At 40.4% G+C, this 12,998-nt stretch overlaps 1 protein-coding gene across 6 annotated transcripts in view; it reads left to right on the top strand.

The window, feature by feature from the left end:
* Nucleotides 1-12,998, top strand: part of LOC129171669 (voltage-dependent T-type calcium channel subunit alpha-1H-like) — a 110,577-nt gene that overhangs the window by 37,649 nt on the left and 59,930 nt on the right. For all 6 annotated transcript variants that reach the window (XM_054760556.1, XM_054760554.1, XM_054760555.1 and 3 more), the window contains exon 3: nt 12,309-12,420. In XM_054760556.1, the coding sequence (XP_054616531.1) occupies nt 12,309-12,420 (112 nt within the window). The remainder of the gene's footprint in view (nt 1-12,308; nt 12,421-12,998) is intronic.

Raw genomic sequence — 12,998 nt, 5'->3', positions numbered from 1 at the left:
CACATGCATGGACACGCACACACACTTAAAGGCAAACGCCCCTTTTTAAAAAAAAATGTGCCCATGATCCACACACCCACCATCCATCCATCATTTTCTATGCCGCTTATCCTAATTAGGGTCCCAACTGACTTCGGGCGAGAGGCAGGGTACACCCTGGACTGGTCGCCAGCCAATCACAGGGCACATATAGACAAACAACCATTCATACCTATGGACAATTTAGAGTAACCAGTTAACCTAACATGCATGTTTTTGGAATGTGGGAGGAAACCGGAGTACCCGGAGAAAACCCACGCACGCACGAGAACATGCAAACTCCACACAGACATGCCCAGCGGAGATTCGAACCCAGATCTTCCCGATCTCCAGACTGTGTGGCCTGTGTGCTAACCACTAACCCTGATCCACACACACCTTTCTCTTTTTTTTCTCTCTTTTTGTGTGTTCTAAAGATATAAAAACAGATAAAAAGAACCAGCTCATTACTGCATGTAATGGGACACACCGAGACCGCTATTAAAACACCTGCAAAAACCTCCAACAAGGTTTTATGGTACATTCATGATAACATGTAATACTTACAATATTTTACCGTATTTTGGTCCTTTTAAGCATTACCGGAACATCCTTCCTGGGAGCATAGATTTCACATGGCAACATAGAAACGAATGCCTACACCTAGCCAAACTAAAAAATAAAAACACAGCAGGAGTGGCTCCAATATGTAGCGTTACCTTTTTGGTAGTGGTCTGAGGCTTGTGAGCGAGTGTGCGGTGAAGCTCGTCGCTAATAACAATGTCGCTGTAGCTTGGTTAATATGCACGTCACATTATACGTAAATGGAGCATTGTTGCCGCTTTTTGGAGTGTTTTTCCCATCATGTGCATTCTTAACAGTATCTTTTTAGCTGTTTTTCTATCTTTAGAACACACAGAAAAGAGAAAGTCGCATGTTCATGTCACATAAGGTTGTGGATGGTGGGCAAAATAAAAAAAAATTAAAAAAAGTGCACTTTTCCTTGAAAGCCACGTGGTGATTTATATGGAGGCTTTGCATGGGTTTGACATCAGCATATAGCACCGTCCACATGGGACTTGGATAAAAAGACATTTTTCCGCAGCTGGTCCTGGTGCAGTGTAAAGGTGTTTTATTGTGACGCTTGTTAAGTGTACGTCGCCGGGTCTCGGTCCAAATGTCCATATGGTGCCAGGCAGTGCAGGGCTTGTGAGCATATGGTAGCAGCACAGAAACACAACCAATAGACTTTGACCTTCTGCATGCTCTGTATGACAACAAGAACCATATTTGTAGTTTACATTCAAATTGGGCGACAAGAAACAGTTAAAAGCCTGAGCATTAGGACTGATGCACAATGGGAGACATGTGTGATTAAATTATATACGATTGTGCAACGTCTAGACGGAAAATATAATAAAATCCAGGACGCAGACGTCAGATTAAAAACTGATGTCAGCTTTTTTTCTCCACCGAATGGGAAATATCCACAAAGATGAAAAGCCCTTTGCTGCCTTATGTGGCGTTCCTTCCAATCCAGTCTATTGATTATTGATTGCGTTGTGTACAATAGGTACCCATAGTTCATTGTGTTGATATGAAGGATTTGATTTCGTTTTCACTTCAGTAAGAAAGGGAAGGCAGCATTTTTTGTAATCTAAGAAAAAGACAACGTGAATTTGAATTGGATACATATGTATGCATACTTATTCAGTCAGTCTGTTTTCTTTTGTTCCCCCCAAACCTCATCAGTCATGCCTTATATTTGGTGTCTCACATTATTATGTATAGATTTATCTCACTTACTGCTAAGCACGCGCGTGATTTTAGTCAAACCGATGTTTTGTACAAAGCGGCTCTTTTTCAAAAGCTATTTACAAAGTTTTTGTTTCTTTATTACAGCTAAATTGTATAAAAGTTACACTTTATTTTCCGGACTGTAAGTCGCTCCCGAGTACAAGTCACATCAGTGAAAAAATGTCACCTTTACCGGTGGTTATGATAGCGCTATCGTCAGAGCAACCATGGCGCTACAAGAGACGAAGATGAGGAGGCAATGTTAACATTCTAAAGCGACGCAAGCGTATGGATACAATAATAACGTACCTGTATAATAAATATCAGAATGTTGTAGAAGAAGACTATTTTAATAGGCGATATGACTCCTAAACACATCCTTGTGTGTAGAAATGTATCAAACAGCCGTACAAAAGACATTGAAATAGAGTGAAAATCATGAATGTGTATTTAGTTAGTCAGTGGCTGACACAACAGCTACATTCTACAAGCTAGACATAATTAGTGTCCTAATTAAACAACACTAAAATACCACATTTCTCAATCCGCACAGAATTATAGTTGCACATTACTTACAGACACATAGTCTGGAAAGTATTCCGGAACAAAAAGCATTCGGATTGCTCTGTATCATTCAATTTGTGTGCCTAATTGCATCACAAGCTCACATCAATGAATTATTGTGGCCACTAGGTGTCGCCAAAACCACCCACCAACCCACTTTAAGGCAGCACATGTTAAAATATCCAGTATATACATACAGTATATTGATATACACATGTAAGTCACACCTGATTGTAAGTGGCAGAACCAGCCTAAGTATGCAAAATGATCAAGAGCCTTAACCGCTTTAAAATGGAGGCAAAAAATTATGTTTTACTCATGTTTCATCGTTTGATGCAGCATCTTTTTATTTTTTTTTGTAAGGCTTTATCGGGATAACGGTGTCCACTGCAACATATTGTCAAGTAAATGGTTTACCCTTTCCTTCTAAATTCCTGCGGGAGAACACTGCACTGTCCCGCAATTAACACAGACTTAAAATCAAATTCTATTTTCTTTCTGCAGGCCTCGTGACAATACTAATGATTATTTTCCTTGTTTCTTCAGTCAGCCACACTTGGTAATTGCTGGCGTAACCTCGCCAGCAATCTTGCAGCTATGAAACACACTGAAGTGGTTAAAAAAACAACACTTGGGGGTCAAGACATGACTGTACTGTCCCCTGGAGAGCAGTGAGGCTCCTGAACAACGTTTGGAGTGAAGTCAACTCAACCGTGCATCGCAACAACGTGAGCTCATTTTTAAAAAAGCAACACCTAGGACAACATGGAACCACATGAAGCATTCTAATTGAACAGGATTAAGAAAATAACAGATGCCATCTTTGTATGCACCCGTGGATGCCATGGGGAGATTATAATTCAAATGTAATGGATTACAAAGGATGTATGGTGCGCCTGTAGCTCATACACAGTGGGAGGGGAAAGGGAAGGGCAGGAGACAAATAGATGGGAAAGAGGAGGGAAGTGAGCTTTTTTCACCCTCTCCCTTGACAATAGTGGGTGAGAAAATTGTTTTGGAATTGGAGGAGGAATGGGGGGGACATTAAGGCAAGATAATAAAATAGAGAATAGGAAAATACACAGGAAAACAGGAAAATCCAACCACTGTAATAAGGAAAAAAATGCCGCAAAACACTTCAAAAACTCTGCCTTCCTGTCCTCAACTCCTCTCTCTCTCTCTCTCTCTCTCTCTCTCTCTGTCTCTGTGCGTGGACATTTCGGACTGCGGCTGGTTACTTAGCAACCGCAATCCTGTCGAAACTGTGTCAGACGGAGAGAGAACACAACACAATCAAAGTGGCCCTCCTAATCGCTATAATCAGTCACCATGTTTACGTCTGACAGTTTCCCTCGGCAGCCATGTTGTCACCATGACGATACATCCTCATTTACACACGTGCCCAGTAATTACTGAACTGCATCGCGCGTGCTGCATCAGTCTTTAAGTCAGTCATGAGCACATGTCTTACATCAGGGGTGTCCAGACTTTTTCCAGCGAGGGCCACATACTGAAAAATGAAAAGATGCAAAGGCCACTTTGATATTTTGTAAACCAACACGTGTAAATATGCTACTAATTCTATACACGATATTTCAAAATCATATGTTATAGGTGAAAAATTGCTATTTTTTTCCCATCTTATGACTTTTAAAAAATAATGTTAATATTTTGACTCTTTGCTACTAAAATGACTATTTTTCCTCATATTACTAGTTTATTGTTGAAAAATTGCAACTTTTTTTCTTGTTAAAATACGACTTTTTTGTAATATTTTAATTTTGTTCTCATAAAATTACAGCTGTTTTTTTCAATTTCATTTTTTTTTAATTTTCCAACTATTTCAACTTTCTTCTTGTAAATTTTCTTCTCATAATTATGACTTTTTTTATTATATCACATTATTTTCATAAAATCATAATATTTTGACTTTATTGTAAAATTACTGAAATTTTTTTTTTTTATTATATTTTTAGAATGTCCTGCGGGCCAATCAAAAAACAGCCACAGGCCACAAATGTCCTCCGTGCCGCACTTTGAACACGCTCGTCTTACATGTATTGCACAAAATGGAACTTCTGCATTGAAACCGTACTGAAAACCAGTGTTGACAAAGATAAGATTTGCCACTCAAAGCTACACAAAAACCTTGTGAGGCTTTTAATTTCAATTGTGTACGTGTGATCACATCGAGCAAAAAGAAGCAGCATTTATTCTTGCCTAGAAAAGGTCATAGAAAAGAAGACAAATAATGACGGCAGATTACCCCCAGACATTGAGTGAGCGTGATTGCCAATCAATACTTAGTTTATTGCTTGTATTTTCCCCATGCGCTATAATTACGACAGATGATGGAGTTGTTTGCAGAGTTCAAATTGTGAATAGGGCTTGACTCAAGTTAAAGAACTGACAACTTTTGGGAAAATATTACACGTTCATAATGTTAGCAAGCACACGCGTGTATTTTGTGTGTTGGATCAGATCGTGGCGCCTGCGAGTTTGTGTTTGTCAGCAATTTGTCGCCAATAGTATAATGTTGCAGAAACATTTATGATACAGCATGACTTTCTACAGCCGGTGTAAAGTCTTTAATGTAAGCGTGACATCATTATTCTTGCCAATTGGACAATACAATACATGACAATGTCATACGGGAGGCACTTGCAGTACCGCTGCATCCCGAAGGGGTCAGGGGAAGGTGCTTGTCACTGCCATTGTTCCATAGAGAAAAAGCCAGCATTTTATTTCTTCACAGCAGCTCTCGCTAGCAGAAAGTCAAATGCGTGCAAGATATTTTCATGCCCTGCTGAATGAATGAATACATTTCACTGCCAAAATGGAGGATTATATCCCCAAGCTCACCGGGAAGTGAGTCGACTTTTACAACAAAGTATCGGAACTTTTCCAGAATAAGGAATACGGAATAAGGCATGTAAGAACGCATATGTTTTCCAGTTAATAACAAAGTAAATCAATGGGACTAAGACGTATTTTAAAACAATTTGAAGACATTTTTTAAACAAAAGTGAATTATCTTCTTTCTTGTTATCCTCTTAATGAACAACTTGTAAACTGGTGCATCCAAGTATCGCATGTGCAAACTACCTTGTGGAGTCTTGTGGTTGTGTGTTGCTTTGTGTTGAGCCAAAAGCTCAAGGTCGTGCTGAGTAGTTGCTCAGGTATGTTCTTTAGTGTGTGTGTGTGTGTGTGTGTGTTTGACAGTTCAAGTTTAAGGCCAGGCCCCACCAGATGCAGCTGCTCTATTTCAGGCTTCCTCACTCTTTCTGTCCTCCCTTTTATCCTCTTTGACACCTGCGACACACATACACACACCTGCGCATAGCGTGTGCATGTGATGGAACATTTGCCACAGAACGCTGGATCTCACCTTGGGATGTCTTTTTCAGGTGTTTTGTTGCTCAGGAGTGTTTCATCGTCTGCCTAGCAACAGCATAAAGCATTCTTTTGGTGTTGGATGAAACACTGCACAACATTTCTCACTTTTATGCGGGAAGAAATAAAAGACACTTCTGGTTGTTGATGTTCAACAGAATGCAGAGATATTTCCATAAATGATTAAAGAGACTGAAACAAAAGCGCGCAAGAGGGACGAGCTTGCAGCAGAGCGAGAGGAGAGAAAGAAAGGGAATCCTGGTGTAAGTGCGTCACGCCTGCCTCGGCCTCCTCTCCTCTCGGGGGTGTCGGCAGTGGGGGTGGGGCGGCGCGGGGAGGGCGAGATGAAAAGAGCGAGGGAGGTGACGAGGGAGAGAGGAGCGAGTTCAGGGACAGGCTGATTTATGAGGTTCTGTTTCTTGCCATCTTTGGAGATTTCTACTCTGAGATGAGCCGATCTGTGGCGCACACATTCCGACACACACACACACACACACACACACACAATGCACAACACTCATGTAGCAATGCATCCTGGCATTCTGTTGGTGAAATCCTTAAAGTATTGATCACAGCAGGGAGAGTCTCTCTGTTTTTGTGTTGAACTCTTCTCTACGGCAGATGGTTGATGTAAACGAACCACGATCCAACTCACACACACACACACACACACACACAGTGGACTGGAAACACTCCAGTGCTTCATGGACAGAGTGAGACATCACCAGGCAGAGATGGTGAGCAGAGGACCTTGTTGTTGATGTGACAAAGAAAGAAGAGGGAAGGATTGAGGGCGAGGATGATTCCCAACACAGAAAGGGAAGTCAGGACAGCAGAGAGAACATCCGTAGCTCATTAGCGCCAGAAGGAGGACAAGCAACCTCACACGGTCCGATGCCAGCTGCTGCTTGTCGGATGAATCATGAATATATTCCTCTGAGATTGAGCTTGTCAAAAAATGGTTCTGGGTTGTTGAAGTTCTGTTTTGGTGCACATGCAGGCAAATTTATTTTATAACGCTAATTTATTTCAGTACTTGAATCCAAAAAGTGAAAAAAGTTGACTTATTGACTTATAATCTGGAAAATACTGTATTTATTTAAGCTTAATGTTGATATTGTAGTTTGCAATGCATCACACTAGTACGGTGGCCTTTTTGTGTAGCTAGATAAGCAAAATGTTCGATGCACCTCTCAGTACAATGCACTCCAGAGGTTAAACAGCCGCCCTGCTTACTGATTGATCTGAGTAAAGAGTGCAACTAGGCTATTACATCTAATGCAATTGAGTCTGCTCTCCACTGATGAAAGGGGGATGGACCGGCGAACGGCCAGTGTGGGGGTGCATTGAAATAGATTGCAGAGCAGGTTGAACCGAAGCAAGAGGTGAAAGGCTGGGATCGAAAGTCGAGGTTGATAGCGGAGCGAGCGTGGAAGGTTAAAGGTGGAAGTCGAGTAAAGGAGAGAGCAGGGAGAATCTCATTAACCTTGTTTTCAGCAGTAGAACGACAAAGGTATTCCAGTGCTGATTTCAAATCATTGGAACATTGAAAGGTCAGTTTTTTATTTACCGCACATATGACTACAGTCGTCCCTCGCCACTTCAGTTTTTTAAATTTGGCAGCTTCACTCTATCATGGTTTCTCACAAATATATTATAAAAATCCTGCTATTTTGTAGTTGAAAGTGGCCTATTATTATTTTTTAAATGCATACTGAAGCAAATTGTATGTATTTTTTGTCTAAAAGAAGCATTTTCACGCATAAAAATGAACTAAAATGCATACGGCATTCAGAAGGATGAGTCTTATTTATATCTTAAATGACTTATTATTTGTTATTATGTCTACTATATTGGGTAATACAAGTGTAGAGGAGTGGAGGAGGAGTTGTTTCATGTCTAGAGGGCTCTAATAGTGTTACAAAAATGTATTTGGAAGGTTTTCTTTGCTCTAACTATGAAAATATTCTATTTATAAATAAGGACTCCCTCACTTTACACGTGTTGGTTTACAAATTCACTTATGACGGTCTTAAGTGATACGTTTGAATTCCCTGTCAAATTGCTGTGCTAAAATGCCACATGTTAACAAAATGAATTAAGACGATCCTGCTGGTATAAATCACAACATATCATGGCAATCCACCAACACTATGCAAAAATGCCCCCTCGTGGTCATGAGCAGTGTAGGGTTAACATCACAGCATTTGATTGGATGCTGCATGGCGTCCATGCAAAAATAGCGCTTTTATGTCAATGATTTCCCTGCAGAAAAAGTAATACTACATGCGTGGGATCACAAAAGTAAAAACACGCCCATCCCTTGCAAGATGCATGCAGTGCAACCTCTAAGGGAGAAGTCTGTTTGCTTTTACGTCTCACTATCTGACATCATTTTAGACAGCTCCATATAAACTTTAACAGGTGACTTTGTCAACACATTGTTGTGGTGGTGTGAAACTCAACACTGTATGCCTAAAAGGTGGTTTGCTTTACTCCTATTACGAAAATGTATTCAGGCAATAGAGTTGTCTCTTGGTGGCCCTTTAATGTTGACTGCAGCCTCAGCTCAGCTCTCTGTTTTCTTCTGTGCACCACAACTGACCTGACAACTCAGCTGGAGCAGTCTTAGCAGTGTGTGTGTGTGTGTGTGTGTGTGTGTGTGTGTGTGTGTGCTGGGAGATCATCCTAGTGTGTTCATGTTTTTGTGCATCCATGTATGCTTAAGGGGTTGTGTAAGGGAATCTTTGCTGTTGTCTCGCATCAGCAGCCAATTACATGAAAAAATGCATGTGATTGTTCTTCCTTGTTTTCCACCATTATTGTGAGAACGTTTCTCTCTGTGAGCCTTGTGACTTGTTAAGGCACCAGCAGTCAGGATGCAACAACTATTGCAATTATTTTATCTGCAGCGGGACTCGAACCGTGACCCTCTGGTTTTAAAACCCAAATCCTTCCATATGGAGCTTCAGCTCCCCATATACAGTACAGTATGATCATGAATGTAACTACAAATTCAAGATCAGTATGTGTCTTCTTTTGACACATTAGGTGCACTAGGACAATCCAAAGATAGCAGTACAAGAGTTGTATTGAAAAAAGATCAGAATGTTGAGATTTGGGCAAAAAAAAATGTCATAGTATGTTTATTATTGTGGTTGTAGTTTGCACTTTTGTAAACTTGTAGTGTATCATAGTGAGAGGTGTTTGGAATTTGTGTTAATTTGTGTTAGGCCTGTCACAATAACACATTTTCCTGGACGATAATTGTCCCACAAATTATTGCAGATAAACGATATTATTGTCAATATTATTTTGAGACACTTTTTTTATTAATGTAATGACAATATATGGCATAATAATGCAGGTACACTTCAATTTCTCAAGATTATTTAACATTGTAATTGGAATGTCAAAAGCCTTTAAATAAAATAAATTAAACAAACAAAAACATAATAAATGAAACAAAAAAAAAGACGGAAAAACCCCAATGAAAATAAAATGGACTCACAAAAATTGCCCTGAAATAAAAATCACTATCAATCGCAGTGTTTCTGATTTTGCATCGGTGTCACTTTCGCTAATGTCTGAATATTGACAAAGCATGGAGGAAAAACTCAGAAATACTCTGAAGTTGACATTGGGCGTCAATGCAGACGTCAGCTCATTTGCATAAACACTTGTTTGCTTCCCTTTTACCAAAATTGTAGGTGGAATATGTAAAAACTGCAGTAATAATTACATTGTTCAATTAATACATTTCTGACAGCCTCAATAAAAACTGAGCATTATTATCTATTATGGGATATAATTGGATTCTGCAGACGTATCTAACATTTTCAGCGAGTGTATGGATATTCAGTACATTTAATTGTACAACAAGGCTTATGAGTGTGTGCATGTGTGGTTGCACATGTTTACATGTAGCTAATGCAAGTGTTATCGCAGTTGCTGAAGGTGGGAGACTTTGGTCTGATGGATGCCAGCCAGTGTGGCTGTGCGGTTGTATAAATCTCACTCCCCTCCCTGGACCTTAAAAGACGCGCTGGGTGTCGAGTTGGCAGTCCGGCCTTTTCGCTGGACGCCTGGCGCTCTCATTGCCAAGGACCTTGGTTCTAGCCCACGGAAGTGCGCGAAGCTGGCTGAACCACGCAGGTTACATCTACCCGCTTAATGTTGCATTGTGGTGTTTCTCTTGTTACATGTTTGCACAACAGCAAACACTGAGAAGTCCAGCAAGTACAAGCGCAAACTGTCAAATGATACTGAATCTGCCAGGTCATTTTTGATTGTAGAAGTCATGGTTATCATTGCTGTGTTCATTTTCATTCAATTTTTCACACGTTTTTCCACAAAAGAATGTCAGTCATAAAGACAGTAAGGTAACTACAACATATTTTTTTCATGTTAGTTATGAGAAACATTGCTTATTGCTCGGGGTGTCATTTTAATATCTTGACACCCCTATTCATTGCTGTAGACATGAGAAAAAGTTAACTACTAGTCTCACATCCAAACTATTGTAATTTACTCAGATTGAGCGCTTACTGGATACGCGAGGCTTGGATTTTTCCCCTTCCACTTTCTAGTCTGCTTTCACAGTAACATTGCTGGAACTATAATTCTGCCTTCCAGCGTGTATATTTGTATGTTTGTGTACAGTATGTGTGGCATTTGAGGGACAACATTTGGACTGAAATCAGGATTATAGACAGTTAACTTTACAGTGTCAGCTCAGTTTGACTTTGAGGACCTGCACAGTAATGCTTGTGTCTGCGTGTGTGCGTGTGCGTGCTTGAGTGTGTGTGTTTGAGAGTTGGTGAGAGAGCTGAAGACAGAAGGGAGTTTAGAAGGTTTTGACGGCAGAGATTAAGGAGGAATTAGTTAGAAGCAGAGCAAAAGGGGACCACCAAGAAGTTTCTCTAAATATTCAAATCTGTCATTTTTATTCACCTACCTTCATTCGTCAAGGAGAGGATGACCTTGAGTGTGTGTGTGTGTGTTACATTTTATTGATGATATTTTTCCTCCTTGCTCAATCCTCACAGCAGCATATTGTTAATTAACATAATGCTATCGTGTAAGATGTAAGAGACGTCTTACATTGATGTAGTGGCTCAATATGCAATGCATACATTTGTAGATTCTAAGTGTGCAACTTAAAGCAATCAGCACTGCTCGGCTGCCGTTACCTCAACAGAATTAAACGTCAACAACCTTTGAGTTTACCCCTGAGCAGTGAATTTTTACTTGTGGAACTTTTTGCCTTAACCTCCGGTATGTACTATATATCAGGGTAAGATTTGAGGGTTTGGTTCAGACTATTATCTCTCTTTTCATCCAGTTATATGGGATTGCAAGTCTGGTCACGGATATTACTATTCTTTTTGTCCAGATATATGTGAATGGAGCTCACTTGTTATCTTTGAGGCTAGTTCCACAGGTTTTAATCCTTTTTATATTTTTACTGCTCATATGCCCTTGCTCACTATTCTATTAAACTCTTTCTATTTTTAACATCATAAAAGAGTGTCACCCTGAGTCTTCAGTGATATAAAAGACGACGTAATATTGTTCAATAGATTCCTTTTACGTTATTCTGGTATATTTAAAATAGCTAACAGGTCCTTCTGAGGCCGCACGGTGGTCTAGTGGTTAGCACGTTGGCCAACACAGTAACAGCCTAGAGATCGGGAAGACCTGGGTTCGATTCTCCCTTGGAGTTTGCATGTTCTCCCCGTGTGCGCGTGGGTTTTCTCCGGGTACTCTGGTTTCCTCCCACATTCCAAAAACATGCAGGTGAGGTTAATCGGCGACTCTAAATTGTCCATAGGTATGAATGTGAGTGTGAATGGTCATTTGTCATTATGTGCCCTGCGATTGGCTGGCGACCAGTCCAGGGTGTACCCCGCCTGTCGCCCGAAGACAGCTGGGATAGGCTCCAGCATGCCCCCGCGACCCTAATGAGGAAGAAATGGATGGATGGAGGTCCTTCTGATTGCTGACAGATGAGTAAATTATTACAGGTCCTTACCAAGAGCAACAAAACGTAAGAGGGACAGCGGCTATAAACTAGAGGGTTCAGAACTGCGTGCAATATAAATCGGTTACTCTATTATGCATTATTTGGATGTAGCGGCGCCGCCTTGACACAGCAGGCTGTTAATACATAGGTGAGTTCCCCTCGCCCATGACTTAGAAGTCTCACCAACAACGGGGGAGATTAACCCTTTGACCGGACAAATCAGGTGAGAGGTGCGCATGCTGAGGAGACAAAGTGTGGTCTTGCACCCCTGGGGTAACAAGGGTTTAAACAGTATATTAAAAGTAGAGATGTCTGTATGTGTCCTGCATGCATTTGACTGGTGACCAGTCGAGGGTGTATCTCAATTCTGTCACTAAAATCAACTGTGATAGGCTCCAGCTCACCTGTGACCGTGGTTAGACTAAACAGCAGACAATTATTGATATGAAATGAGGTTTTCCCCTGTGTTGTCATACATTTCATACATTTGAACCTTAACTGCTTCCTGTACGTGGTTCGAGCATGTGTCCATGCTGGTGATCCTCCTCAACTGCGTCACCCTGGGGATGTTCCAGCCATGTGAGGATGTCAACTGCCTGTCGGAGTGGTGTCGCATACTCCAGGTTAGTGGAACAACATCACCACTATGATTAGCGCAGCAGTATATGACCACTACAGTATATGAACAACAGTATTCATCCACAAGTCAGAAGCATAGAAAACCCTTCTGCTAGCTTGATGCTCCTCTAATTCCTCAAAAATACATTTTGGACTTGTAATTATGTGTTTTAATGTTTTAAAAGCTAACATGGGCACTTAAAAAAAATACATTTTCTTGGTTTGACTTAAAAGTAATAAAAAATTAAATAAAAACAAAAAATAAAAATGACTTAAATAAAAGTGGGTTGCAACTGAATAACCATTACCACCACCAACTGAAACCAAGCACACTGTGAAAATAGTGATACTTGTGGCTACAAAAATCTAAAATGCCTACAGTATAGCGATTTTAATATCACATTTAGAAATCTGATGATCGTATAAGGCAAACGAAGGGGTCTCCTTCAACCGTAAAATAAATTGTACCTCAATAACTTTCTCCATGTGTTGTAAATCCATATTTGTCAACAAAAACAACGTTCATAGACCACAGCTGACTAGATGAGGACTGGCATATAAAACTAACATAACGTGCCATTTG

The sequence above is a fragment of the Dunckerocampus dactyliophorus genome, chromosome 18, assembly GCF_027744805.1.
Source record: "Dunckerocampus dactyliophorus isolate RoL2022-P2 chromosome 18, RoL_Ddac_1.1, whole genome shotgun sequence".
NCBI classification, from domain to species: Eukaryota; Metazoa; Chordata; class Actinopteri; order Syngnathiformes; family Syngnathidae; genus Dunckerocampus; species Dunckerocampus dactyliophorus.
Note: the sequence above shows the minus strand (reverse complement) of the source record. Positions and strands in the feature narration are given on the sequence as shown.